Raw genomic sequence first — 27,300 nt, 5'->3', positions numbered from 1 at the left:
TAGGAGAATAAAAGATTGAAAAGGTAAGGAGATGCCAAAATGTTAAAATACATCACATTTGGACTAAGGTGGCACTTGATTATGGAACGGTATTGATACTGTCAGAACTAGAGTTTAGGAAGATGACATGTAAGTGGTCAGTGTTCTGAGTACCTAACACAATGCCTAACGCTGACAAAGCTTTCAGTAAAATTTAATGGAATAATTGTTGAATTGTGCTTTGGAGATAGGGGAGCCTATACGCAAGGATATCAGCCAGGAGGCTTTCACAGCTAACTGCCCAGAGGCAGATATAAGGAGGGCCTAAACTAGACTGGCAGCTGTTGAAATAAAAATAAAAGATGAAATGGTAAGAGAGCTTAAGGATGCATCATTAACTACTAAGATATCTATCAAATTCAAGAAAAGGAGTTCATTGGCTTTTTGATTAACTTGGAGAAAATCCTGATAAGGGTATATAGCATTAAGTTGGAAACTACTTGCTGCTCTGGATAGAGATGGAAATGGATTAAATGGATACCACTGCCATGTGACACTTCTGCTTCTAAGCTGTTGGCCATTTATGAGTCCCATGACCCCATCTAGTGGAGTGGGAGGTTGAGTGACATCCACTTAGAGTTGAAAGAGATACCTCGGGAACATTTGGGAACTCCTAAATAAAGTTTCATTTTTCCCTATTTCTATTTTCATCAAAACAGTTTCCGAGACTGTAGCTTGCCTGAAAGTATCATTTTGCTGGACTCCAGAGAAGAGATACACTGAACTTTGAGGTCCTAAATAAGTGCATTTATTCTCCTTTAATGCCTTTTTCAGAACATTTCTTTTTTATATCATATGTTGGTTGCATTTTCTCCATGTATTTGTTTTTAATGTTTTTGCTGCCACTGCTGCTGTTTTCCCCAAAACTAATATATTTAATTAAAGTAGTAGCTATTTCATCCTAACGCTAGTGTATGTAGTATAGATCACTTGATTTTGTTATGACTTTGGCTCTTGAAGAAAATAATAAAGCTCTCCTTTTTCCCCCTACAAATAGGCTCTCACATTTTCTTGCTTCTATTATATAATTCATAATACATGGGCTGTATTTTCATTTCTCAGATTAAAAAAAGAAAAACTATGTTCAATGCAGGTCTCCTTAGTTTATTACTATCGTTAGTGTTGTTAAGAAATAAAGTACTGAATTTTAGAAGTATATGTAATTTTTTTTTTTTTTTTTTTTTTTTTTGAGACAGAGTTTCATTCTGTCACCCAGATTAGAGTGCAGTGGTGCAATCTCGGCTTACTGTAAGCTCTGCCTCCCGGGTTACGCCATTCTCCTGCCTCAGCCTCCCAAGTAGCTGGGACTACAGGCGCCCGTCACTGTGCCTGGCTAATTTGTTTTGTATTTTTGGTAGAGACAGGTTTTCACCGTGTTAGCCAGGATGGTCTCGAACTCCTGACCTCATGATCCACCCACCTCAGCCTCCCAAAGTGCTGGGATTACAGGCGTGAGCCACCGCACCCTGTCATATGTGAATATTTTTATCTTACTTTTCTAAGCAGGAGCCCAACCTAAGCCAGTATTTTTACATAATGTCAGCTTTCCAGAAGCTCTTAAACCAAAATGTGATTATCTCACAGAACAAAACAAAACAAAAAACAAACCAAAAAAAAAAAAAAAAAAAACCCAGACATTTAAATATAATTGCCAATGTATCTTAGCTTCTTTTTTTTAAGAGCATGCATTAACCTGGATCTGGAAAGATGTCTATAAATTTTGAAACATCAATGCATTATCTGATACTTTTTGGAATTTTTTCTGAGTCTCAAATCTACAGTAAATGAATGAATATTCATTGAGCAGCTACTATTTGTAGAGAGTTATTTGGGCAATATGTAAGTTTTCTCTCCCCATGTGGGCTTACTGGAGTGGAGAAAACATTTCAAATTATCTGATATGGAAGTTTTCTACTTCATTCTGTGAACTTTTCAGAGAGAAAAGCTATTTGATTTCATTCAACAAACAATTATGCTCTGGGAAATGTGAGGAATTTACTCTGCAAGTTGCAGCCATATGGGACATCTTGAAGGGTACTTCATTCTTTTTTTCCAGGCTTAGAAAAAACATATTCCCAGGAGACCCTCAACTTCATTTAAATTAATGAATTTATTCATTCATTCAATATATTTATTATTTCCCATGCGCTAATTGCTGTCTAGATGCCAGTTCCTCAGGGAAGCTTTCCCTAACCCTATCCCTCTCCTCGACTGGATTCCATTCTAATGTATGTTCTCACAGCTTCTCGTTCTTTTCTAGCACAGCCCTTGCCACAGCTAGTAATTAGACTATGTAAGACATTGTTTATTAGGTAAGCTGCATGAGGGCAGGAATACTATTTGTTGGCTCACTTTGTATTCTCACCAATCTCAATGATTGGTGACTAGTGACTAACCTTTCATAAAAAAGTGAAAGGGATGTGCTGTCATAATCCTTTTCATATCCCCAAGACTGAGAATATTTTTTATTTGCTCAGTAAATATATTTGAATGAATTAATAAATAATGTGAGGATAAATAAACCACATTACTTGTTCTCTGGATGTTTAATGCAAGTGAAGCACATTACATAAGCAGTTGTATTACATGGTGAAGGAAGAGGATGTTCAAGATCAGTGATCCTGGATTCTACTGACCATTGACTGTCACCTTAAACAAAGTTACTGGGCAAGGTATGTCTTCTTTATATAGAAGAAGGTATGTCTTCTTTATATACAAAGTGTCAGCAAAAATAGATGACCTCTTAAAATTGTTGTGAAGATTATACAAAGGATGTTTATTCATGTATTGGCCACAAAGCCAGTGATTAATAAATGCATGTTCTTAATAATTCAATGGATATTTATTAAGAGTTATAGTCAGGACTTTTAACTGTTACCCAACATCCTTTCCATCTGTTTTCATAGTAAAGAGATTATTAGCTACATATATTTCCCAACTTCTCATTCCCAACAATAGATGTGGCCAACTATTGTTGATGTGGCTCTCAAATGGCCAAAGACATTTAAGCAAAAGTGTCACGTGGTGGTTCCTAGGTTTTTTTTTTAACAGAGAATACCCACACATCCTCTTCTCCCCTCTTCATCCCTGCCTCCATCCTTCCAGGAACTCAGGGGCTGCCATCTTGGACCATGAGATCAGGTATATACACTGGATAACAAGACAGAGGATACCTGGGGCCCTGATTTATCAGCCCCTTCTGCGTACATTTACTCAAATGAGAAGCCTTTTTCTATTTAAGACATAGTTAGTTTGGGTTTTCTATCGCTCACAACTGAACTGCCTCATACCTAATATGAGTCCGCAAAATACCATGTTCACGACTACATTCAAGGCAGAATATGATAGTCCCTTAACAATTTCTTAAGTGTTAAAAAGGAAGCCCTTTTTGGAGGGGCCAAGATGGACGAATAGAAACAGCTCTGGTCTGCAGCTCCCAGCGAGACCAACACAGAAGGCAGTTGATTTCTGCATTTCCAACTGAGGTACCCAGTTCATCTCATTGGATTGGTTAGGCAGTGGGTGCAACTCACAGACAGCGAGCAGAAGCAGGGTGGGACGTCACTTCACCCGGAAAGTGCCAGGAGCAGGGGGACCTCCCCTCCCGGTAGACAAGGGAAGCTGTGAAGGACTGTGCCACCCACCCTGGGTACGACGCTTTTCCTACGGATTTATTGTAATCCACAGATCAGGAGATTCCCTCGTGAGCCTATACCACCAGGGCCGATGGTTTCAAGCACAAAACTGAACGGCTGTTTGGGCAGACACTGAGCTAGCTGCTGGAGGATTTTTTTTGTACACTAGTGGTGCCTGGAACCCCAGTGAGACAAGAGAACCGGCCACTCTCTGGAAAGGGGGCTGAAGCCAGAGAGCCAGGTGGCCTCACTTAGTGGGTCCTACTCCCACGGAGCCCAGCAAGCTGAGAACCACTGGCTTGAAATTCTTACTGCCAGCACAGCAGTCTGAAGTTCACCTGGGTTGATCGAGCTTGGTCAAGGGAGGAGTATCCGCCTTTACTGAGGCTTTAGTAGGTGGTTTTCCCCTGACAGTGCCAAGGAGGTCCGGAAGCTTGGACTGGGTAGAATTCACCATAGCGCTGGCAAAGCAGCTGTGGCCGCACTGCTTTTCTAGATTCCTCTTCACTGGGCAGGGCATCTCTGAAGGAAATGCAGCAGCCCCAGCGAGGGGCTTACAGATAAAACCTTCATCTCCCTGGGACAGAACACATGGAGGGAGGGGCAGCTGCAGGCGCAGCTTCAGTAGACTTAATCTTTCCTGCCTGCTGGCTCTAAAGAGAGCAGCTGGTCCTGACAAGGGGGATTCTCCCAGAACAGCACACCAACTCTGCTAAGAGACAGACTGCCTTCTCAAGTGGGTCCTGACCCCCATGCCTTCTGACTGGGAAAGACCTCCCAACAGGGGTCGACGGACACATCATACAGGAGAGCTCTGGCTGTCATCAGGCTGGTGCCCCTCTGGGCAAAGGTTCTAGAGGAAGAAGCAGGCAGCAGTCTTTGCTGTTCTGCAGCCTCCAGTGGTGATACCCAGGCGAATGGACCTCCAGCAAACTGCTGCTGACCTGCAGAAGAAGGGCCTGGCAGAAGAGAAACTAACAAACAGAAAACAACATCATCATCAACAAAAAAGACCCCCACACAAAAATTCCATCCAAAGGTCGTCATCCTCAAAGATCAAAAGTAGATAAATCCATGAAAAATCAGTGCACAAACGCTGAAAATTCCAAAAGCCAGAATGCCTCTTCTCTAAATGATCCCAATACCTCTCCAGCAAGGGTGCAAAACTGGACAGAGAATGAGATTAACGAATTGACAGAAGTAGGCTTCAGAAGGTGGGGTGGTAACAAACTCCTCTGAGCTAAAGGAACATGTTCTAACCCACATGTTTATATGTTTCACATATTTACATTTAAAAATTATAAACCCCAAATCCTAAGACTCATATGCTTTTTAAAATTATGTAAAATTTCTGCTAACAAAATACCATAATTATGTTATTAGGACATTCAAAATAATGCAAGGTAAATTACAACGCAAGGTAATTTTTTTAAATTGAACTGTAGCTTTTTTTAAAAAAATTGAACTGTAGATTTTCTCCATTCTTAGATTATTGTCTGTTTTCAAAACTTCAGTGGTTTCCACCTCTTACCAAAATAAAACACGTACATTTTTTACTTCGGCAAAGCATTTGTTCCTCTATCATTTATAATGTTCTTGTATTTCAATTTGTTGTTTATGTGTCTTTTCTTTTCTAGAATACATGTGACAAGTGCAAAGATCTCTCCTGTCTATAGATTTCCATGCATCTACCATAGTGTTTGGACTCTGTAGACAGGCAAAAAAAATTCATGAATTAAATACTTTTAGTTGTTATTTAAAAGCAAAATTCACATGTAATAATAATCAGAGATACAGCTGGAAAAATAAGTTGTAATGACCTTAAGGGAATTTGTGAATGCCAGAAAATATATATTGCTCTATTCACTTTTCATAAAATTAACTGTAAAACTTGTGTTACAGATGCAATTCTTATATGAATGAGTCTAGTCAGTGATGAGAATGAGGTAGCTTTTGATCATTAAAACTAATTTGTTTTCTAAATTTAGGTCAGAGTAATGAAATAAAAAAAAAGAATGATGTTCTCTCATTTTAAAATAATTTATTCTTCAACATTGGTAAATGTTAGATCAGATTATATTATGCTATTGAGAGGAAGTAGAAATAAAACTTTATAAAATATAGAATATGTGAGTTTTATAGAATATGTAAGATTTCCTAACTGCCAACATCTGTTCAGCAAAATTATTATTTTTAACTGATGAGATATACTCTATATTTTTCCTCCTAAATTTCAAATAATTTATTTCTTGCTATATAAAAGTGTCTGAAACTTTATTTTTTTAAAACATGTAAAATATATTCCTACTTTATTAAGAAGTTGTGAGTTTGGTTTTTCTCTGTGTATTCTGTTGTTTACTTCCAAGGAAGCAGAGACGACCACAATTCCACATTTTCCTCCCCTCCTTGTACCATACTGTAGACCAGAATCATCCAATTTTTAGGGTTAATATAAAGAACAAATGAAATACTGTATCATGTACATAAAAGCATTTTGAATAAAGTTAATTTTTAAAAAGTCAAAAGGACTTGATCAGGGTGAATTGAAAAAATCATTTAGTTCTTTGTTACTCATCTTTCTTCTATATCTGTAAATGAGAAACTTAATTTCCCTCTTTTCTGAGCAAGAATGGTAATGATAACAAACAACCATTGAAGGCTTAAAGATGCAGGGTAACTAATGGACAACTGTAAGACTCAGATAACCCTGTGAGTTAGGTAGCATTATACCACCCTTGTATAGATGAAGAAATTTTGGCTTAAAAAGTTTAAAAAGGCCGGGCGCGGTGGCTCAAGCTTGTAATCCCAGCACTTTGGGAGGCCGAGACGGGCGGATCAGGAGGTCAGAAGATCGAGACCATCCTGGCTAACACGGTGAAACCCCGTCTCTACTAAAAAATACAAAAAAAACTAGCCGGGCGAGGTGGCGGGCGCCTGTAGTCCCAGCTACTCGGGAGGCTGAGGCAGGAGAAGGGCGTAAACCCGGGAGGCGGAGCTTGCAATGAGCTGAGATCCGGCCACTGCACTCCAGCCTGGGCGACAGAGCGAGGCTCCGTCTCAAAAATAAAAAAATAAAAAAATAAAAAATGCCAAAGGTTATATTAGCTAGTACCCTAGCACGGGTGGGTTACAAGCCTGGTTTTCAGAAGACAAACGTCTTGCTCTTGGCTAGAGTCATCAACTGTTAGATCACAAAACTTGCTTCGGAAGAAACAAAACTTTTATTGTTCTTTCTTTTAACATCCTGGGGTCAAGACAGGAAATTTTGCCCCTCAGTGGTCATATTGTACTGATCAACACCTAGAAAGAAGGAGCCTCTTTGTACACCCCAAAGACAGTACAGGATTCCCAATTCCAGACTTTTGCTTCTCATCTTTCCAGGATTCTCATAGCACCACCGGTATCCCTAACACATAATAAAGAGAGGTCCCCAACCAAGTAAGTCCAGTCCCAAATGTTGATTTGTTGCGCAAAACACTGACTTCAAATTTCAGGACCTATTCACTCATAAAGTTATTCAGAACATCAATACACTTTAAGCTGTTTTATCTTTCCTATTTTATTTTTAAAATAATTAAATATTTAAGTGTAGTACCCATATGCCCATGAAAATACAATGCAAATTAAAAATTAATCCCTGCTCTAGAAATGTATAAGCAGCTGGAAGGATTAAAAGATATGACCTCTTCCAGGTAAACTTCATTACAGACTGCAATGAATCTTTTGTATCAGGAGACATGTTAAGAGATTATGGAATATTGATAGGGTAGGTATGATTTTGGACAACATATTAAAAATTTACTCCTAATATGTCTAATATTCAATAATCTGGTTAGTTCAGCATAAAACATTCCTAGCAGCTACCTTTAGGTCTATAGTAACAACTCAGTAAGAGAAACAACTAAGTAATATTTAGTTTATTCATACACATTTTTTGAATCATAAACTTAAATTCTTAAGAAAAACCAGGCAATCCCTTTTGTTATTTTTCAGAACATATGTTAATATACTTCAATGTGACAATGAGATTTAATTCCTAAAATGTATTTATTTTATTTTATTTTTGAAATGCAAATGTAAGATTGTATATATTTGGATTACAATAATGCCAGAAAAACACAAAGAATGTAGAATGCTAAGTTGTCCCTTGATAGTATCTGTTGCATATGTGTTTCAAAGGCACCCACTCCTTCTGTTTAGCTCTCTCGTTTCTTTTTTTGGTTAATTCATTCATATTCTACCATGCTAGAAATTAATATGCTAGAAAACATGCCGCCCTTTGCACTAGAGTATACGTTTGCTTTGTAGACTTCTTTTATCATCAGTGCATAAAAATAAAGAACATCACAGTTTTCTCTTTCCCAGAAGTACCTTTTAACTTTTTATTTGTGATGTTTGTTTTTATCTTGATGTTTAATTGATCCCAAGTCAGAATTTAAAATACCAGGACACATGCTACCACTACCAATAATATTTTCACACATGGAAAGGTGTAGAGTATTATCATATCAAAACTTGGAAACTGTTCTGATGGCATTGTTATTTGTATGCTGCAAATAATACACTGGATTAAGAAAAACCAGGCGCCACAGCTGGCAATCCATTCTCGTCTGCCTGCTAACCCTTTACCATCCTTGATGGATATATGATTATCCAAGAATTCTTTTAGGTTAGGACCATACTTAAAGTAATTGGATATTCGATTTTTATTTTTCTTTCTTATTCACTCAGCACTGTACTCAGTTTGAAATCCACTCAGTGTGATGGCAAATGCCGAGGAGAGCATTCATATGGGCCCTGTGGTGAGATTCTTGTCCCTCATGCCTGGGTCAGCTCTTAGAAGTAATGCACCTCCCCATCTCTCTCTTTAAAAGTTTTTAATTAATAAAGTCCTTTAAATGTTTCAACAGCAATTATTTTTCTGTTTTTTTTTTTTTTTTTCCTTTTGGTTGAACAGGTTTGTGGTGATTATTTTGCTGTTTGCTTTTGTATAGCCCATTTCACAACAACTAAAGAGCCAATGCTTGTTGGCATGAGCTACCTATAGAAATGTAAGAAAGTCAAGCCTCACACACAGCATTCCTTTTCCCTCTCCCCTTCATAGCACACTTACTGCCCCGAGATTGTGCATTAAGGACTTTTTTTTTTTTTTCTTTTTGGTAACATTCTTTCTTCTTTCAAAAATATTCATTAGCAAAGTGACCTTAATTCATTGTTTCTAATGTGCTTTTTATTGGTGTTAGCATTTCTACTTACGTGCTTGACATCGTTTGCTCTTTTTATTCCTCTTGTTTCTTCTTCAACTTTATCTTTATTTACAAGAGTTCAAGGTCACCTTAATATTTACAATTTCATCGAATGTGATATACAAGCTGAAGTCTTCAAAACCATGTAGCCACAGTTCAGTTCATTCCTGAATATGTAGCTGTGAGTGATGGAGGATGTGAAGAAACTCTAGCTAGTACCTAGAGAGGGGAGATGAGTACAATATAGTGGAAGCCATTCAGAAACAGGTGGAAATTCAGACGAAATGGTTATACCTGGCCCAGACTCCTGGAAATGCCAACAGCTTTCACCCCTGGTGGTGTATTGCTCCTGATACATGATGCTGTGTAGTGAATGGGGTGTTTCGCTTTAATTGGAAGTTTTACCAGGTGCAGAGAATCATAAAGAGATTATAGTTTTATGTTTATGCATGTGTGTTCTTTTCCCATGATTATTCAAAGAGGACAGTTAAGTTAATTGAACACATGTCAATAGTTTAAAGGTCCTCTTATCTGGAGCATCAGAATTAGTGTTTGGTTAGTTACCAAAAACCTTGATTGAAATAAAAAAGCATTTAAATTCCATACTATGTTTCTTAGATAAACTACATCAAGAAATCTCTAATTGATACTTGTTTTTATTTCATTGTTTAAACATATGGGTGAAGTTATTCAAGTATAGAATCCTAGATATCAATTACTTATCCCAATATTATAGACTCTTTAGTACTATGCCTTTTTGAGGTTTTTCAGAAAGCTTTTTCATGTTTTCAGAGGAAAAAAAAAACTTTTCTTTTTCAGTCACATTTTATCAATTATGTTTAATTAAATTACATAAGTAGAATAATAATCACAACTTGAAAAGAAAACAGATTGGGGAACAAACACAAGTGACCCTTGATGAGTGTGCAATTCATCTGCAAGAACAGAAGAGAGTTGGCTTAGCAGAGAATAGCCCAAAGTGCCAGATGTGTAGAGCAGCAATTATGTTTCACAATGGCAGTGAAGAGTGGCAGTGCTCAGGTTGTTGCTAATATGGAGGTGGTTTAAGAGAGAGATTCTGTTGTAGCCACTAGGACTAGTTATATTTGAATTACTCTTTTTTTTTTCTTTGAGATGGAGTCTTGCTGTGTCGCCCAGGCTGGAGTGCAGTGGCACGATGTCGGCTCACTACAAGCTCCACCTTCCAGGTTCATGCCATTCTCCTGCTTCAGCCTCCCGAGTAGCTGGGATTACAGGCACCCACCACCATGCCCGGTTACTTTTTTTCTGTATTTTCAGTAGAGACGAGGTTACACCGTGTTAGCCAGGATGGTCTCGATCTCCTGACCTCGTGATCTGCCTGCCTCAGCCTCCAAAAGTGCTGGGATGACAGGTGTGAGCCAGAGTTACTCTTTTTAGCCTTAAACACCTCCAAAGCCTTCCTCCTTAGGTGTGTTCTTGATGCTTCTCACCACCCAAGCCTTCACAGAATGTGTTAATGATGCATTTGATAAAATACATTAATAAGATAATGTGAAAGAACAGGGGAGTTGCAAACCCCTATAACTTTTTAACTGTGCTTTTTAAGTCAAAACTTTTGATGATCATGCTTGTCTCTATTTTTTTATCCCTTAAGTGACATACTTGCCATCCAAATCATTGGAGGTCTATCACCCAAAACAGATGGTTACCTGTTTTTTTTGCCTGAGACACATTTGTATTGCCAGCTCCCAAGGAAAAGCCCTAGTAGGAGAATTGTTATCACTGTGACCAGTTGAAAACATACTTGTTTGAGATAGAAAAAAAAATTTTTTTCCTACTGTTTCACTTAACACTTTATTGTGGTCACAAAAAAGTGATTCTCCCCACCAACAACCAGTTATTCAGTGGACACTGACTGGGTATTCCACAGTTACTGCAAACTCTTACACTACCCCAGTTACTATACACTCCACAGGTTAAAGATTGAGTCCAACAAGACTTCCTCAAGACAGTTCCACAAGACTTCAAATGCTAATTGTATCTGAATTGGGGTTCCCACTACACTTTCCCCTCCCTGGGTTCAAATAATTCACCAGGATGCCTCACAGAACTCGGGGAAACACATTTACTTGTTTATTATAGAGGATATTACAAAGGATACAGATGAACAAGCAGATGAGAAGCATAGGGTGAGATATGGGGGAAGAGATGGGGAACTGCCTTGCTCTCTCTGATGTGACACCCTCCAGGATCCTCTGGGTATTCAGCAACCCAAAAGCTGTCTGAAGCCTGTTCTTTGGAGGTTTTATAGAAGTTTCATTATCTAGGCCTGATTGATGAAATCATTGGCCACTAATGGTGAACTCAAACTTCAGTCCCTCTCCTCTTCCTAGAGGACATGGGGTGGGGCTGAAGTTCCAACCCTCCAATCACATGATTGGTTCTCTTGGCAACTACTCTCATCCAAAGGCTATTTAAGAGCCTACCACGCGTCATCACATTAGAACAAAAGAGGTTTCTGTCACCAAAGAAATTCCAAGGGATTTAGGACTTCTGTATTCAACATTCCTATCCCTTTTGTAGGTAACTGTACTATTGCATAATATGGCCATATTTAAGTCATTTTCCTTGAGAATAGAGAAAGAGAAATCAATGATTTTTCCCCCACTTCAGATCTCACCTGCCAGCACTGATGTAAGACTATACCTCCCCATTTCAAGGCATATTATTATCATCAGTCCGGGTAAGGTATCTTCCCATTTAATATTAAATTGTTACTCTCTTCCCACATTCCTATTCTTCTTCCACTATGTGAGCCCAACCTAGTAGCTGATGTGTAACCTTTCATTCTACCTTCTTTGTGTTGATTTGAAGTCCATTGCTGGGGAGCACATGATGTTATATCATAAGGTGTGTTTTTAAATTTACATACATGGTACTGTGTGCATTTAATTATCTTGTTTCTTTTTCACATATTCTTATGTTTTTTAGATAGCCATATAAAAGTCCAGTTCATCATTTCTGATTCTTAGAAAGTATATTTATTGTGTGAGAGCTCACACACACACATACACACAGGTACATTTTATGTTTTAATATTCGATTCCTCTTGGAATACTCACCTAAGCTGCTCTCCTTTGCTAACATAAAAGTTATTATAATAGATATGTATATGGATTTCTTCTTGAGCACTTATGCAAATGTTTTTCAGGCAAAAATACACAGAAATAGGGTTGCTTAATTTTACTAACAACCAACAGATAGAAATGACTATGCTACTTTACATTCCCATCATCAGCATCAGAATACTTCACCGATACTTGATATTATTTGATAGTTTTGTTTTGCCATGCTGTTGGCTGTAAATTGTTATGTCTTTTTTTTTTTTAACAAAATTGCATTTCTTTAATAGTGAAGGTTTGCTCTAAATTACCTTTAATGTCATTTGCTCCATTTTCTATTGATTTCCTCATCTCTTTGCATTGTGTAAATGTGTGTCTATGTGATTTGCAAAAAAAAAAAAGAAGAAGAAGAAGAAGAAAAGAAGAAGAAGAAGAGAAAAAGAAAGAGGAGGAGGAGGGGGAGGAAGAGGAAGAAAGAAGAAAAGAGAAAAGAAGAAAAAACCTTTGATATGGTTTGGCTGTGTCCCCACCCAAATCTCATCTTGAATTGTAGCTCCCATAATCCCCATGTGTCAAGGAAGGGTCTCAGTGGGAGGTAATTGAATCATGAGGACAGGTTTTCCCATGCTGTTTGTTCTCATGACAGTGGATAACTGTTATGAGATCTGATGGTTGTATAAAGGGCAGACCCCTGCATACATTCTCTTGTCTGCTACCATGTAAGATGTGACTTTGCCCCTCCTTCTCCTTCTGCCATGTCAGCCCTCCCCAGCCATGTGGAACTGTGAGTCCATTAAACCTCTTTTTCTTTGTAATTACTCAGTCTCAGGTATTTCTTCATAGCAGTATGAAAATGGATTCATACACCCTTGTGTATTTTAGATCAGTTATTCTCACCTGAAAATGCAGTTCACATATTCCTTGAAGAAGCAGAGGATCCCAAAGACTCATTCAGGAGATTCACAAATCAACACAACTTTCACAATATTTATAAATTGATCTTTGTCATTTTTACTCTGTTGACATTTGTACTGATGCCACACAGTAGTGAGTAAAACTGTTAGTGCCTTGGCAGAAGTAATGACAATAGCATCAGACTATACTAGGCATCATTGTATTTATCTCTATTTTACACACACAGGAGTGAAAAAAAAGAGTATCTAATTCATTTAAGAACATCCTTGATGAAGCAGTAATGATAACTAATTTTATTATTTTATTAAATGTCAATCCTTGTTAAGTCTATAATATTCTGTGTGATGAAAAGGGGGTTATGCATAAAGCACTTTTGCTGAGTACTGAAATGTGACCACTGTCTACAGGAAAAGCCTTTGCAAGATTGTGTGAGTTTCAAGATAAACAACTCCCTTCCCCTACGTTTTTCTATCATGTTTACTTCCAATAACAACTGATAGACCAACTATAGTTATTCATACCTGGATATCAGGCAGATATTTTCTTGAAAATGAATAAAGCAATCCTGCCACATCAATGAAAACAGCTGATAGTCTTTGTTGCTAGTTATAAAATTGGAAATTTCAAATGAAATTTAAAATTTTGGAAAACTTGTAACTGTCAATGTGAGTTTCATATCTTCCAATAATTAAAAACTTTTCTTATGAAATTGGTAGTGATATTAGTGCAAGTTTTTTGTATTATATAGTGAAATGTGTCATCATTTAGAAAATCTACATAGCTCGGTGAGCCAGTATGTTGCAAATGACCAATGTACAATGTTACAAAACCATGCATGGGTGAAAAATCCATTCAAAGTGCAAAATAGACCAATGGATTTTAACACAAGGAATATGAAAAATTCATTGGTAGATTTAAGATTCCACAGAGCAACTAAAATTTAACAAACTACTTTTGTTAAAATTTAAAAAGCAAACTTTTCAAGTTTTGGTATGGTGTCAAAGAATATCCACAGTTATATGGAAAAGTTGCTAAGTCATCTTTTCTTTTCTGGCTGGATATTTGTGTGAAGCTAGTTTTTCTTCCTATACTGCAACCAAAACAACATACTGCAATAGATTGAATATAGAAACAAATATGAGAACCTGTCTTCTCTTAAGCTAGATTTCAAAGAGATTTGATAAAATATAAAATAACTCTTTCTTCTCAGTAAATTTTTGTTTGTTTTTGAACAATATAGTTATTTTCACAAAAATGTAATGTTTATGGTAATGTTTAACTTGTGTTCATTACTGTCATTTTAGGTGAATTAATATATTTTTAATTTGTCAGTATTAATTTCTAATATGATAAATATTTACATATATATATAAAACCCACAATGGCATGTGAGTGTATGTCTGTGTGTGTGTATCTGTGTGCGTGCACACTTGTGCCTGTGTTTGTTCTTTGGGGCTTTTAATAGTTTTTATAAAGTTTAAAAAAGTACTGAGACTAAATGTTTGAGAACTAGTGTACTTAGTAATAAGTCCCTGTGGGCCGGGCGTGGTGGCTCACACCTGTAATCGCAGCACTCTGGGAGGCCGAGGCGGGCAGATCACCTGAGATTGAGAGTGATCAGGTCTCTCAACCTGATCAGCAAATAAGATCAGCCTGGCCAACATGGAGAAACTCCATCTCTACTAAAAATACAAAATTAGCCAGGAGTGGTGGTGCACACCTGTAATCCCAGCTACTCGAGAGGCTGAGGCAGGAGAATCGCTTGAACCCGGGAGGCAGAGGTTGCAGTGAGCCAAGATCATACCATTGTACTCCAGCCTGGGTGACATAGCAAGACTCCGTCTCAAAATAATAAGAAGAAGAAAGAAGAAAGAAGAAGAAGGAGGCGGAAGGAGGAGGAGGGAAAGAAGAAAGAAGAAAGAAGGAAGAAGGAAGGAAGAAGAAAGAAGAAGAAGCCCCTGTCAAATCTAGACATTGCAGATATCTTCTTCCAGATTGTCACCTTCCTGTGAACTTTACCTGTGATGTTCTTGTAATAAAAATGTTCACTTTTTAAAATTTTGGGGAAGTATGCAATACACGGTCCTGTTGCTGAAGTCTTACTACTCTTTCCACAGCATTATGCTAAGATCTCTCTCTCTCTCCCTCCACCATCCCTCCATTCTTTTCTCACCCCCCTCTTCCTCTCTCCCTTGCTCCTTCATTCTTGTTCTTACGTTTTACAAGTAAATAGCATCTTCTTTTCTGTACTTTTTCTTAGTAAAATTACTTAGATGCCTATTGATAAATACTTTAAATTGTTTGAAATTTTGTTTTATTATATGCAGTGCTGTAAGGAATAACTTTTTGCCAACATCAGTTTACTCATACTTGTAGGATACATTTTTTAAAATAGAATTGCTGAGTTAAAGAGGGTATGTATTTGTCATTGTTTCATATAACCAAATTGTCTTTCATAAATACAATGTCGTTACACTATCACATGAAAACGATGTCATTTATAGTCTCATAGGTATAAACATGCCTAGTTATGTATATTATTGCTAATATTGTGTAGTCCAACATTTTGATTTTTGTTTTTGATAGGTGAATTATGATTACTTGGTGTAGATTTAATTTACTTTTTTATGAATAGGAATATCTTTTCATATGTTTACAATCCATATGCATTCCTTTTAATGGCTACTAATCAAATCCTTTGCTCATTTGTATTGGGTTAGTTGTATTTTATCTATCAATATATGATATAATATCTTTGACTGATCAGTCATTTGCTATGATACAATTTGTAAAAGCTTAATCCCCATTTGTCATTTGTATTTTGATTTTATTTTGCTTTTAATCTTGTAGAAGTTTTTACTTTGATTACTAACATTTTTAAATCCAGTGTCATGAGTAGAAACCCATTTTCATCTCTGAGATTATTTTTAATTCTGTGTTTTCCTCTGATTATTTTGTGAAACTTATTCTGGGATAGGATGATAGACAGTGATCTAAATTTATTTGAGAAATCTGTCAAATTATCCCAACCCAATTATTTAATACTCTGTCTTTTTTTTCTCTCATTTAAATATTATTTATTTCATATACAAAAGTTTCCTGCATATTGGAATCTATTGGTTTTCTATTCTGTTCTATTCACATGTCTCCATGTGTGCCAGTATCACACATTTTGATTATATTTTCAGTCAATAATTGCTGGTGTAGAATTGTTATATGTTGATCTTATATTAAGCAAACTTGCAGAACTTTTAAATTAGTTTATGTTATTTCTTGCTTCTCTAGAATTTTCAAAGTAAATTGTTAGTTGCATTATCTCCCAATATGAGAAATATCAGCAATCCATCCTCTTCCCTTGTGGAAAGGGTTTTATAACCCTGGCTTGCTGCTTACTAGTTTATTCTTCAGCTCTGTCTCTTTGCTTCTTTGCTATTGAAACCACTCCACTGGAAATGTTATTTAGACAATTATCTTTTTATATCAAATTATCCGGTATCACCAATTGGTTCTTATTTATATGCTTGCTCCTTTCTTATGTTTCAGAAAATCTTCTTTGTCTTTTCAGGGATTTCTTTTGAATTTTAAAGTCTGAATCTGTTCTCTATTAGACTACTTTTTATTCTAGTATTAGTTTGTTGTTTTTTTCCTTTTGATCATGGTGCTTACATTCCCTAGAGAATTTGTTATTAATACTTCGGCTAGTGATGTATCTAGAAGGCAGGGTAAAATTCATGTCCCAGCTTGAGCTACTACAGGTGGATTGAGTTGATATAGAGAGGATACCTCATAACTGAGTTATAATCTGTACTGGCTCTACAATTCCCTTTCCGGCAAAAGACTTCATCTGCCTCAGACACTGCTCTTACCAGGACCTCATCACTCTGATTTACCTCCTTAGTCCATAAACTGCGGTGTGGAGGGCAGAGGGTACAACACTCAGGCCTGTTAGTACCTACAGACGCCCCTCTAAGCCTGGCCCACATTTTTCCACTGCTTCTTACTGGTACTGGGTTGGAACTGAGTAGATCTGAAAGAGTTCAACAAGTAAAGTGAGAATGAGAAAGAGAAATAGAACATGTAGAAAGTTCTTCCCAAGCCTGATAACCTTTATGAGCCCTTGGAGTTACCCTCGATAAACCCCAGACACACAAACATACACTGGGATCTCAAATTTCCACTTACACTAAGGCTTTACCATAGTTTCTGTGTTCAAGTATGATAAACTTCAAAGCCTGCTCAGCAATGTTCTGTCCCAGGGCATCTTAAGTGCTGGATTCAGTAGAGAGGGCCAGTAGCCCACGCTAGTTGCTGTCTTGTCAAGAACCCTGTTAATTAACAAGAACCTTGTTAATCCTGCCCCGCACGGTAAGGCTCATGATTAGATTTAAACACACACACACACACACACACACACACACACACACACACACACACCCCTAACCATAGTAGCCAGCCCTAAATGTCTTATTAATATATAACTTTGGAAGTCGTTTGCAAAATTATCTTTATATAGTTGTTACTGAAACAGGAAAAGTTCCCTTTTCCCCCTTGCAGGGTGTGTGATAGGGTGTAGCTCGCTTCTTCAGTGTCTCAATGTGCAAAACCCCTAGGGGGAAGAGACAGATGGGCAGGTCGTTGGGAGCATGGGCTCCGACCCCATAGCAGCTTCTAGGGGTGAACATTTACAGTTCCTGAAGCCCCACTGTGCATGTTACAGTGTGTTCTTTTAGTTTTGCCATCTGTAGGCAGCTTATGTTAATCAGCTCAATTAGACATTCTGCCTTATCACAAGGACAGAGGGCTTTCTCTATCCTGGGGTTCTTGCCTTGGTGTACCAGAAAAATCAGATCACATGTTGGCTTGGAGAATGAGTGCAAGGTTTTATTGAGTGGTGGAAGCAGCTCTCCGTGAGATGGATGGGAAGCCAGGAGGGGTATGGAGTGGGAAGGTGGTCTTCCCATGGAGTTTGGTGGCTCAGCGGCAGGACTCTCCTCCAACTGCCCTGGCCAAATTCCCCTTGGTATCTACATCGTTCCACCCGTTGATGGCCTGCTGGCGTCTGCTAGTGCCTGTCGGTGGTGCTTTTCTGCTCTTCTGCTGCTCTCCACATCCAGCCACCTGTGTGCTCTTCTGCCGGTCTGTTCCTCTCAATGTCCAGCTGCTTGCCTGTGTGCCCACTAGGGTCTGGGGGCTTTTACAGGCACAGGATGCGAGCATGGTGGGCCAGGTGCTCTTGGAAAACGCAGCATTTGGACATGAAAACAGGAGTGTTTGTCCTCACCTAGATCCATGGGCACAGGCCTGAGGGTGGAACCCTCGCCAGGGTCCCTGCCCTTCTCCTCCCAGCACTTCCCTTTCTCCACCCCATATCATTACGATTATCGGCTTTTATAAATACACTTCTCAAAATCCAAATTTTCTGGCATTGAGTGGTTAAAGGCAGAAGATGTAAAGGAAATGCTTTTTCGCTCCTTTTCATGTAAAAAAAAAAAAAAAAAAAACTTAAAAAAAATTCTAAGTGCTTTCTAGGTGGCAGATGTTGTTAATGTTTTACATGCACATATCATATAATCTTCACATATTTTATTAAAACCTCCTTTACAGGGAGGAAATTAAATTTCAAAAAGCTTAGACAAATTTTTCAAGATTATATAGGTCAGAAGTGACGAAAACAAGACTGAAATCCCCATCAGTCCGCTCCTCCCTTCTGCATACCCTTAGCATATGTTCTAAGCATTCTAGATTCAGATTATCATTCTTTCTAATTATATTAATGTAGGTGGCCACCGTTTGCTCAAAAATACCTTAGAATGCACTTCTGCTTTTTAAGGATACACAGTGTTCCTACCACCCGGTGGAACAGCAATTTCTCTGAAATCAGATACATAAATGAAAATAGTTTATTTTCTTTTCAGGCATCCACCAAGCTCATAGAAAATAATTTAGACATTTCTGATGCGATCCTTAATAGACCTTTTACGTAGTATGTGGGATAGTTCATACAGGGAGAATAAAATTAAGATCACCTTTTAGCCATTGCTATTTTACAGAGATATCACAAAATAATGTTGGAATGGTATGGAAAGAAATTACTTGCAGACATTTGTAAGTGGAGGTGTTTCTAAAATCATATGATATATTTTCTCCAAGGCTTACTTAATTTCCTATAGCAACATAGTTTACTGGTATTGAATTTGAGTATGACTATGATGGTGACAACTTATCTTCCTTATACTGAATTATTTTCCAAGCTTAATAGTGCTAGATACATGAAAAGTCAAAAGTTTAAAACCTGTAATTACTAAAACTTAGTGAGCCTGAGCCTGTATTCTTATAAATTTTTTTATTTTAATTTTGTGTTTAATGGAAGTAGTGCCAAAATTTAATTACAAATATCTACTAAAAGTTAGACACAACCCAAACTGGGTGATGCTTAACTAACTGCAATTCCATCTTCCTAAAATACATATGCAGAGCTTCTAAATATTAGAGCAAATAGAATTTTTACATGATTTTTAATGATTTAGAGAAAAATACAAATTCAGGTTTTTATTTTTTGATTCCATTATGCATCTACAATTAAAGCTTTAGCAAATTAGTTTCTATAGCTTATGAGCCAAAACTCTAGCAAAGATAATTTGGCTGTCTACAACAGGTATAAACAAGATAATTGAAATGAGATAAAAGATAATTGAAAAAGGAATGTTCAGCAACATCAAATGTGAAACTTGGCTTCCAAAATGTGAGAAAACATGATTCAAAGTGTCCACTGTGTATGTTGTATGTATTAGGAATGTTTAAACTGCAAAGAGTCTCAGATTTCAAAAAAAAGAAAATGTCATGCATAAGATAATGAAAGAATATAACTTTTTCATAGCAGTGTGCTAATTGACCTAACATACTGAAATAAACTGTCTTTCAAACATTCCCTGTTTCAAGTTGCACAGTTAAAACTCCAAAATCAATCTTTAAAGGACTAATGGATATAAATGTAGATAAATATTAAGAGTAGTAAGCAAAATTTACATTCATGAGGGATACTGTCTTTTTGAACCTCCAAAGAGGAATGGGACTTAAAATGTATTATGATTATAGTTGTGTGATGTCTGAACATCGAAATGAGAAAACCAAACTTGGATGTCTGAGTCCATCCACTTAGCATTGTCCAAGGAAAAAAGGGAACATCGGCCCAGAATTTTTACACAAAAATTTTACTCATCAAAACTCCAGATTTTCTTTATATATGAATAAGACTGAGAATCACCTTGTGGGAAATAGTTGAGGGAACGATTTTATGGGGTTTCAGTGGGGAAGATGAGACTTTGGGAGACTCAGAAACAATGGTGATAGAGTGGCTGTTTTCATCATGCACACCCTGGACCATTTCAAATGCTAACTCTCAAAGTCTCATCCTACAGTGGAAAACTCTAATCACTTACATGAATCTGAAGATTTTCTGGTTTTCTTTGGAAAATAATATCTGAGTCATTAACTTAATATTCTGGTATGACATATTTAATATTTTCTGATTTATATTTTTAGAGAGGGTGATTATAGCAATTTATCAACAACATTTAAAAGATTTTATAGACATCATAAAGGCATTTTAATTTTAATGGTTACCATATATGAAATTTTAATGTTTACCAGATACGAATAAGGCACTTTTCTACATTGTAGCATTTAATTGTTATTAAATGTTAAGTGTCAAAAAGATATCTCTATTAAATATGAGAAGAATATTAACAATTTTATTTGATGTATGTTACTCCTGAAGCAAACTGTTGCTTTAATCAGTTTATACACATTAACAGTTGTGTTGACAATAGAGTTTTATACTAATGACACAGATTACTTTGACAAGAGAATATTACCATTTTTCAGTTTATTAAGTTACATCTGCATGTCGTGAGAAACCAGATGCTTTCTATACTTACGTTTTTGGGGCATATTGCCCTTTTCAAAGCCTGTTCACAAATATTTGTTTGCTTAAAAATAATATTAGATTATAGAAAGGAATTTTAAAGCTAAACTTAATATATGGCTATTGTAAACATTTATCTGTAAAAACTACATGAAAATTATTAGTTTTTATGTTATTATTAATCTGCATTAACAATGTTCTATTTCTAAAATTCATATTTTCAATATTGTTATCCTGAAAGCAATAAGATTATTGTTGATTATGCTTGTCTTTTCAGATAAATTTGCAAAGGAAAATGAGAGTTACTGGTGTGATTACCCAAGGAGCCAAGAGGATTGGAAGCCCAGAGTATATAAAATCCTACAAAATTGCCTACAGTAATGATGGAAAGACTTGGGCAATGTACAAAGTGAAAGGCACCAATGAAGACATGGTAAGAGTAATTTAACCTATTTAATTTAAAAGTAAAATGTCATTGATAATCATTGACTATCAAATGACAAGGTCTTCAGGAGAAAACTTATGTTGCTGAAAATAAATTACTGATGCATCTTGTTTTTAATTGGTCTAGTGTGGTGAAGGAAGTAGTAATTTCTCCAATTTATAAATTTAAAATGGCTGACATTGAAGATTTTCACACATTTTAATTGGTGGTGCTACAAATACTTTGACACAGATAGACATAGTCTTTTGTATGACAATTAAACTTTATTTGAATGATACATTTTTATTTCATTTTTATTGCTTTCGTGATTAACGCACTTTTTTGTTTGTTTGTTTTGTTTTGTGTTTTGAGACGGAGTCTCACTCTATCGCCCAGGCTGGAGTGTAGTGGCGCCATCTTGGCTCACTGCAAGCTCCTCCTCCTGGGTTCACCCCACTCTCCTGCCTCAGCCTCCCAAATAGCTGGGACTACCGGCGCCCGCCACCACGCCCGACTAACTTTTTGTATTTTTAGTAGAGATGGGGTTTCACCGTGTTAGCCAGGATGGTCTTGATCTCCTGACCTCGTGATCCTCCCGCCTTGGCCTCCCAAAGTTCTGCGATTACAGGAGTGAGCCACCGCGCCCAGCCGATTTCCACACTTCTTAATGAAATAACTATTATATTAATGAAAACTATTATCTTAAAAGCAAGAAAAGCACTAAATGATAGAAGAGATATACATCTTTATATGCTTCACATTGGAAGAAAGATTTGTTACTTAGCAAAATAAAATATAGAGGTATTGGATATAATATTCAATACCTCCTTTTCTTTTCTTATGATATTCCCAATTCTTTCATTAGTTCTTCATCAAAAAATTTAACTTTAAAAATACCAGAACTGGAGATCATCCCATTTAAAATCAAGCATTATACTAGACTCTAATAAATTATATAAAATATTTTAAAAATTACCCTCTTAAATGAATTTAAATAAGGTTTTTGGATTATTGGGTTTACATAAAAGGTAAAATAAAAATAAACCTCAATGAATTTACAATGACACATTATAGTACTTGAATTTTAGAGGCGAACATAGTTTTTGGCTGAAAATTTTAATATGGAATTATATTATCCAATTACTTGGGACTGGTTGATGAAGATATAATCTTGATGAGTCAAACCTTAAAGCATCATAAATCTAATCGTAGCATTAGAGAGACTGGATGATCAGGAAGCAGTAGCAAAGACTGGATTCTACCCCCAAAAGTACGAATACTAAGTAGCAAAAATGGGCAGACAGTCCCAGATTAAATTGAAGGATTTAAGGTGTCCATTTCTCAAAAAAAGAGAAGAGCACTCCCCTGGTTCTGAAAGACTGGCCTTAAAATTGACAAAATCATCACAGTGGAATATAGATCAAATCATGAGCCACAGTGGTTTATGGCTTTAATTAGGATTTTATGTGTGGGTTTTATATTCAGTGCTCATGGCAAGGCACTTCTCAAATGCTCCATGCTCCCAAATTATGTAATCTGATCTTTGAACAATTATTTTTGATAAGGTGTAGATAGGGTCAATATGTAAAAATAGGTAAAGAAGCTGTTGCAATGAATGATTTTAAACTCTGTATTGTTTTGACACAGGTGTTTCGTGGAAACATTGATAACAACACTCCATATGCTAACTCTTTCACACCCCCCATAAAAGCTCAGTATGTAAGACTCTATCCCCAAGTTTGTCGAAGACATTGCACTTTGCGAATGGAACTTCTTGGCTGTGAACTGTCGGGTAAGTCTCAAATTAACTATTTCTGTATTCTCTTTAAAGAAAACAAAAAGCATATTTGTATGTAGCCTGTTACTAACCTGCAAATTCAACAACCGCAGAAATGTATTTCTGGGGCAAACTGTCTACAACATGGTTCAGGGAAAACCAGTGTGTGTTTATGTGTAGAATAAACAAGTTCTAAAACATGCCACAGGGTAGAACTAATGTAGAAAGAGTAATGTGTTTTATTGAGTGGTCAAAGAAAGCACAAAGAATTCTCATGGGAAACTTGTCACTTTTAAATGTGTCTCGTTGTTTTGCATAATAACTTTGATTTATGTTTTCTGACAAAAGTTTAGTAAGAACTGGAATCTACCCGACCTCATAAATTGCAGTTAAAGTTAGGCTATATAACACAGAAGAGTAAGTTTATCTTTGTCCATCTACCATAAGAACTTTGTCTTTTTCTGTCTACCATAAGAACTTTTTTTTAGGTTTTATGAAACATGTAAATTTATCATTCCTCCCAAGGGGATAATACTTCAATACCAAGATTGCTAATATAAATTCATTCTTGGATCATTCTTAGCTAGCAACCTGCTTATTGTACAAATAGTGGTTATCCAACTCAAGGATAACCTATCAAAGGACTCGGAGTTAAATAATTCTTGTCCCCCAGGAGCATCAATATTAGATGTAAAGATGAAGACCTAATGTGTGGATCTTACAGTGGCCCCATTTCAATATAGCTAGATTCTGAATGAAATAGAAAATTGTATCTAGGCATTTCACTTGTTATATTTTTTGGTAGTTGTTCTTATATTTCTGGCATCACAATTTACAAACTATCTTTGCCGCAGTGGCCTGAAATTATTTTGTTCAAATAACTGTGAAGAAAACTAAAAGTGCATATGTGCTCCACTTTTTAGTGTAACCTTGAAGTGAGGAAAAACCTTTACCAAATCTAAAACAATACCACTTAATTGAAAATAGGAGAACAAGTCCCTGCAAAAAGACAACTGTGAGCTTTTTATTCATTTCAAGAGGTTGCCTATAGGTTAAAGCGCATACTTTATATCTGTTTCTCTTCCTAAATTTATTTGTGTTGCCTAAAAAAGGAATGCTTTTCAAGTAAATAAAATTTACTGTTAAATAGCCAATTTTTAATAAGCCCATTACATTTTAAGAATTAAAGTAATGTGTACAGGCAAGCAAACCTATTTTAAGAATCACATTTTCATATCTATATTGGTGTATTTTTTGAAGCAATCAACTTTTGCTTTAGTGCCATTAATTTTCCTAACAGAGATCTTTTCCTTATTTTGGTAATTCAATCCGGTTTGTTTACTCCAGTTATTAAGATTCAGTAAATCTTAGCAGACTTATTGCTGTACAGTGTTTGTATTCCGTGTCACTATATCACCACAGACCAGTGTCATCCCTAAGCCATTTATCATAAAGCAATCAAGAGAAAGCCACAATATGATGAGGTCTGCTTCAAGCCACATGGTTTTTAGTTGCTTAACATCGCCTTCTACAATTTTTCAGTCTTTTGATTCATGAGGGTCAGTCTTTCACACATGGCACGGTTACACCCCTAAGATGTGAATATATTTTACTTCCAAGTTTGACAAGACATTACACCTGACACTTTACAGGTTTTATTTTCTCAAAAAGAAGCAGTGCTGCATCTCCCAGCACAGCAAATTGATTTTGAACTTGCATGCAGAGAGTAATATCTCTCAATGGTTGCTTTAAAAAACTAGAGCACTTCATTATAGAAATACCAATTTCATTGTTAATACTTCATTTTGTTCAAGTGCTGGCCACACTGGTGAAAGAGTTAATTAATTTATATGCATGAAATCATATGGATAAGAAGTAAAATATGTGGCATGAGGCACATTGGCAGAGAGCTTAGCTGTAACACTTGGAAATAAACACTAATGTAATGTACCAAACTACTCCCCACAATCCAGTGGAACACTGTAAAGCCTTATTGTATTCAGTAAATTGTTACTAAAATCTTTCACCCTGCCTAGAAGATCAACACGTAATCTCTTCCCAGAGACTTTTGAAGATCATCTCCTAAATTCTCTGAAAGAAGTATGACTTAAAATGTTTGGAATAAAATAGATTATGACCCTAATTAGAGGAGGAATACTCATCCATTCATTCTATGAACCAATAATTTGGCAATTCTGAGATAAATACTAGACAACAGAATGGGTATAAAGTGAATTTTATGACTAAGCAGAAATGGCCAAAGTAAAGGCATTCTTTTCCTATCCAGTACTTCAATACTATGTTATATCACAAAAGGAAAGAAACAACTACCTTTCCTCTTTCTTTGTATCTCCTGGAAACTAAGCAAAGTTTTCAAAGGCTTGGGGGGTGGTATGCAGGTAGAGGCAAAGATGGGGATAAAAGAACAAGTCAGAATTTTTCAATGCAGACAATGCATGTTACTATAAAACTAACTTCCTGAAGATAAACAGCTTGCCATTAAGCCTGTTAGAACTTTCTAGACTTTTAGATAATTATGACTTTTTTTTTTTCACCCAGAATATACAGGTAGGCATTACAGTTATCTTTAACATGAAGCTTCAGATACATAGCTCCTATACCAAAAATGCACTTGTGTTAAGACACATAGCCCTCCTTGTCATATTTTCCATGTTTTCATAGGATATGCATTTCCTAGATGGTGGAGGTGAAGGGAAATATGGGGAGCCTCAAGAAGGAAGAAGTAATTTAGATTGACCAGGACAGAAAGCAATTAGTTATAGCTAAGAATTATTGATCAATGAAGAGGTCTAAAGCACCTCTTTTATAGTTTAGACTCCAAAAAAGGTCTAGTTTTAGAAACTGTACACAATAATTAAATATTATTGAGTACTTGTTGATATGCTGATATTTGGGGACTTACCATTGCCATCTGTTGGGATGAGTTTTACAGAAATCATACAAATAGGTAACAATGACTGAATGCTATGTGCCAGCACTGTTTCTAAGCACTTTATGTGTATTAATTTCTTAGAACACTTCCTTGAGGTAGTTTCTATTATTATCACCATCTTAACGATGAGAAAATTTAGGTAGAAAGTTGTTAAATAACAGGGCAAGTCCACGCAGCTGGGAAATGGGAGACAGTAGAGTGTGAGGAGAAAGTATTGGGTTGGAGGAGTGTCCTCTTGTCATCTTTGCTTCTTTGATGATCAAACTTACCTTGTGAGTTACTTGACCAAAATTTAACAGTTTCACGTAAAGAAGACTCAGCTCCTGGCTCGTATGATGATAGAATCATGCTCTCTATTACAAAAATTGTAAAGAACATTTTGTCACAGTTGCAATCCAAGATTGGGAAATTGTGTGTATATGTATACACACACAAATATATGTACATACATATACTTTTTCAAGGACAAGCAGGCCAAAATTTTTACTATATTAAACTCAAAAATATATGCTGTAGATTTGGGATCTTACAAAAATACCTAAACTTTATAGGTTGTTGAATATGATTGAAATAAAATAATGTATTAAAAGGTTTGTTCAGTGGTGGTTTTAGCTAGAATTGTCTTATTGTCTTCTGTTATCTATTAGTTTAAATTACACTTGCACAATGCCTGGCACATGGCATACCCTCAGTAAATACTAGATTCCTGTCTTACAGAAGAAATGATGTTGGTGCTATAAGAATCAGTGATAAAGATTAACATATTTCTTGAAAAACAAAATGCTGTCCAGTTTAGAATACAACAGTGGAGCAGCTTGTGAAAATGACTTTGTACTGAGGGAATTTTCATTTGCGATAACATGAAAACAAATAAAAGAAAAACAAATATACTTTGTGAGAAAATGTCCCATTTTTAAAGACAAAATGAAACTGTTGAAAACTAGGTAGCAGTCAGGAGGCCTCCAGTAATGAGGCAGGAGAGAGCATTTCAGCATTGTTTTCATTTTGCAAAATCATCTATCACAGAAAAGTAGTTTAAATTGTCCTGTTTTCAATTTTTTCAAAATATATTCAGGCAAAATAGCTTGAATTGACTATCTTGTTTTTCGATTTTGTTTCAGATTTATTTCTGATTATAGCTTTTTTTTGGGATTTAGATGCTTTCTCTTTGAAGGAATGAATAGTATTATGTTTAATCTTCTCTTGCCTATCTAAAATGAATGCAGAAAAGTTCCAGGGTGATAAATTATTTTTCTCATGGAGCCCTTCTCATTTTCTTTCAG

At 36.3% G+C, this 27,300-nt stretch overlaps 1 protein-coding gene across 2 annotated transcripts in view; it reads left to right on the top strand.

Annotated features, from left to right (window-relative positions):
- Nucleotides 1-27,300, top strand: part of EDIL3 (EGF like repeats and discoidin domains 3) — a 458,360-nt gene that overhangs the window by 304,293 nt on the left and 126,767 nt on the right. For both annotated transcript variants that reach the window (XM_023215003.3, XM_023215004.2), the window contains 2 exons: nt 21,141-21,296; nt 22,935-23,079. In XM_023215003.3, coding sequence (XP_023070771.1) covers nt 21,141-21,296; nt 22,935-23,079 — 301 coding nt within the window. The remainder of the gene's footprint in view (nt 1-21,140; nt 21,297-22,934; nt 23,080-27,300) is intronic.

Source organism: Piliocolobus tephrosceles, chromosome 4 (assembly GCF_002776525.5).
Source record: "Piliocolobus tephrosceles isolate RC106 chromosome 4, ASM277652v3, whole genome shotgun sequence".
Classification (NCBI taxonomy): domain Eukaryota; kingdom Metazoa; phylum Chordata; class Mammalia; order Primates; family Cercopithecidae; genus Piliocolobus; species Piliocolobus tephrosceles.
This window is presented reverse-complemented; position numbering and strand designations above follow the sequence as displayed.